General features: G+C 46.9%; 1 protein-coding gene across 1 annotated transcript in view; it reads left to right on the top strand.

Moving 5' to 3' along the window:
• The window catches only part of LOC117487494 (high choriolytic enzyme 1-like), a 2,968-nt gene extending 843 nt beyond the window's left edge, over positions 1-2,125 (top strand). Inside the window, exons 3-10 of the mRNA XM_034136120.1 lie at positions 30-33; positions 139-198; positions 286-441; positions 770-890; positions 973-1,151; positions 1,531-1,612; positions 1,807-1,931; positions 2,021-2,125. Of these exons, the coding sequence (XP_033992011.1) occupies positions 30-33; positions 139-198; positions 286-441; positions 770-890; positions 973-1,151; positions 1,531-1,612; positions 1,807-1,931; positions 2,021-2,022 (729 nt within the window). The 3' untranslated portion in view covers positions 2,023-2,125. The remainder of the gene's footprint in view (positions 1-29; positions 34-138; positions 199-285; positions 442-769; positions 891-972; positions 1,152-1,530; positions 1,613-1,806; positions 1,932-2,020) is intronic.
• The last annotated feature ends 242 nt before the right edge of the window (positions 2,126-2,367 follow it).

Below are 2,367 nucleotides of genomic sequence, written 5' to 3'. Positions count from 1 at the left end.
TCTCCTCTAATCCCACGCTGAACCTGCAGGCCGGTATGTATCTGCTCTAAAGATCAGACCTCAAGTCTCTACATGCTCAGTTTGTGCTGCTGTGTTTTTACACAAAATACATTTGTGTTGTTGATGTCCTCTCTGCAGAGAAGGAATCAGATGGGCTTTCTGTGTCTGAAATTCTGGAGAGAGCCAACACACATCTGGGTGAGTGTGAGCTGCTGCACCTCCATGCTACTCTTTCCATCAGTCTCTCCTCAGCAGGAGTTTGAGCTGCGGTGTGATGTGTTTCAGTTCGCTCCGACAATGAGCCCATCCTGACTGAGCTGGACATCGCCATCGACAACGAGGCAGAGAGAAACGCCGACCCCTGCACCAGCCGTGGCTGCAAGTGGTTAAAGAGCAGTGATGGAAAGGTCTACGTTCCTTATTCCATCACCAACCACTTCTGTAAGTGTCGCACAGCCAGGCCATCAGACACTCCTCTCATTTCAACTGGAATCACTGTTAATGCTGAACAACTCTCAATAACTACAAGTAGCTCAATTAAAGGGAACATGTTGTGCCGATTTCAGGTTCATTATAAGATTTGATGTTTCTACTAGAAAATGTTTCCATATTTTGTTATCTAAAAAACACATAATGTTCCTCATAGTGTCTGTTGAATAATACCTGCATTATACCTCCGTCTGGAACGCACAGTTTTAGCGATGGATGTCTGTACTTCCTTCACTGTTGGTTTGCAAAAGCTAAGTATTGTGTGCTATGCTCCTCCCAGCCTCCCGCGAGAGGGCCATCATCACCCGTGGACTGGAGTCCTTCTCCTTTCTCTCCTGCATCCGCTTCAGACCCACCCACAGCAACGACCGCGAATGGCTGCAGATCGAGTCCCAGAATGGGTGCGAACATAATAATGTGGTTTGAGACCTGAGCTTTTCCTCACACCTCTGCATGCTCTGACTCAACTCTCACTCTGTCCAGCTGCTGGTCCTACGTCGGCCGTCGTGGTGGAAGGCAGGTGGTGTCTCTGGCCCGCAGCGGATGTCTTTACCACAACACCGTCCAGCACGAGCTGCTCCACGCTCTGGGCTTCAACCACGAGCAGACCCGCTCCGACAGAGACAACTACATCAGAGTCCTGCTGCAGAACGTCGTGTCTGGTAATGGAGCGGTTTGTTCTTCACCATGATGGAAGAAGTTAGAGAGGAGAGTCAGTAAAGCTTGTTTGAGGTTACAGTGGGTCCTCCTAATGGACAAAAAGGAACACAATTCAAGGGACCATAATTACCAACTCATTTATAATGTATTCATTGTAAAGAACAAAGGCTGTTTTTGGCCTCACACATTTGGAAATGTGATATTTTCTTCTGTTTTATATTGTGTTAAACCAGGGTTTCTACAGTTCCTATAACGTCCTAAAGGCATTGAAATACTCTTTCTCCAGCAGCGCGACTCCTTCCGGTCCACAGTCAGTGTGAATTCAAACCACACAAACGTTACTTTAACGTTAAGTAATGTTGTTCTTGTGGTTTATTTTAGGTATGGAGTACAACTTCAACAAGATTGCCACCCTGAACCAGGGCACCCCCTACGACTACAACTCTGTCATGCAGTACTACAGGTGAGAACAAGAAGTCACTTCCTCCCTGCTGCTGTGTGTGTGTGTGTGTGTGTGTGTGTGTGTGTGTGTGTGTGTGTGTGTGTGTGTGTGTGTGTGTGTGTGTGTGTGTGTGTGTGTGTGTGTGTGTGTGTGTGTGTGTGTGTGTGTGTGTGTGTGTGTGTGTCTCACTGTAACTGCTTTCTGTCCTTTTGTAGGACCGCCTTCTCCAAGAATGGCCAGCCCACAATGATCCCCATCCCTAATGCCAACGTGTCCTTTGGCAACGCTAAGGAGATGAGCCGCAATGACATCTCCAGGCTCAACACTCTCTACCAGTGCTGTGAGTTTCCACCAGACCACTTTATCAATCGTGTCTGTATGCTACACACTCACTTTGACCTAATGCAGCTCTTTGTGGTTCTGTTACAGAGGAAGCTGTTCACATGTGCTGATAGATGATCCGAGTCAACAACAGGAGCAGCAGCATCAGCTACAGTCAATCATCATCAATAAAGTTATTTTACTGAGATGAAACCCTTAATCTGTTCTTTTTGAGCCACTTAAAGGGGACCTATCATGCAAAATGCACTTTTGTACGTCTTTTCTACATGAATATGTGTCCCTGGTGTTCCAGGGAACTCACCAAGTGTCAGAAAACACAACCCTCTCTATTTTCCTCCATACCCAAATCTCTAAAAAAGGGGCTGCAACGGATCTGATAAAAACTGATCCAGATTTGAACACTGTCCTGACGTCAGGACGGTGGCGCTACGGCT

This window comes from Trematomus bernacchii, unplaced genomic scaffold (genome assembly GCF_902827165.1).
Source record: "Trematomus bernacchii unplaced genomic scaffold, fTreBer1.1, whole genome shotgun sequence".
Taxonomy (NCBI): Eukaryota; Metazoa; Chordata; class Actinopteri; order Perciformes; family Nototheniidae; genus Trematomus; species Trematomus bernacchii.
The sequence above is the reverse complement of the archived record's forward strand: the minus strand, read 5'-3'. Positions and strand labels throughout refer to the sequence as shown.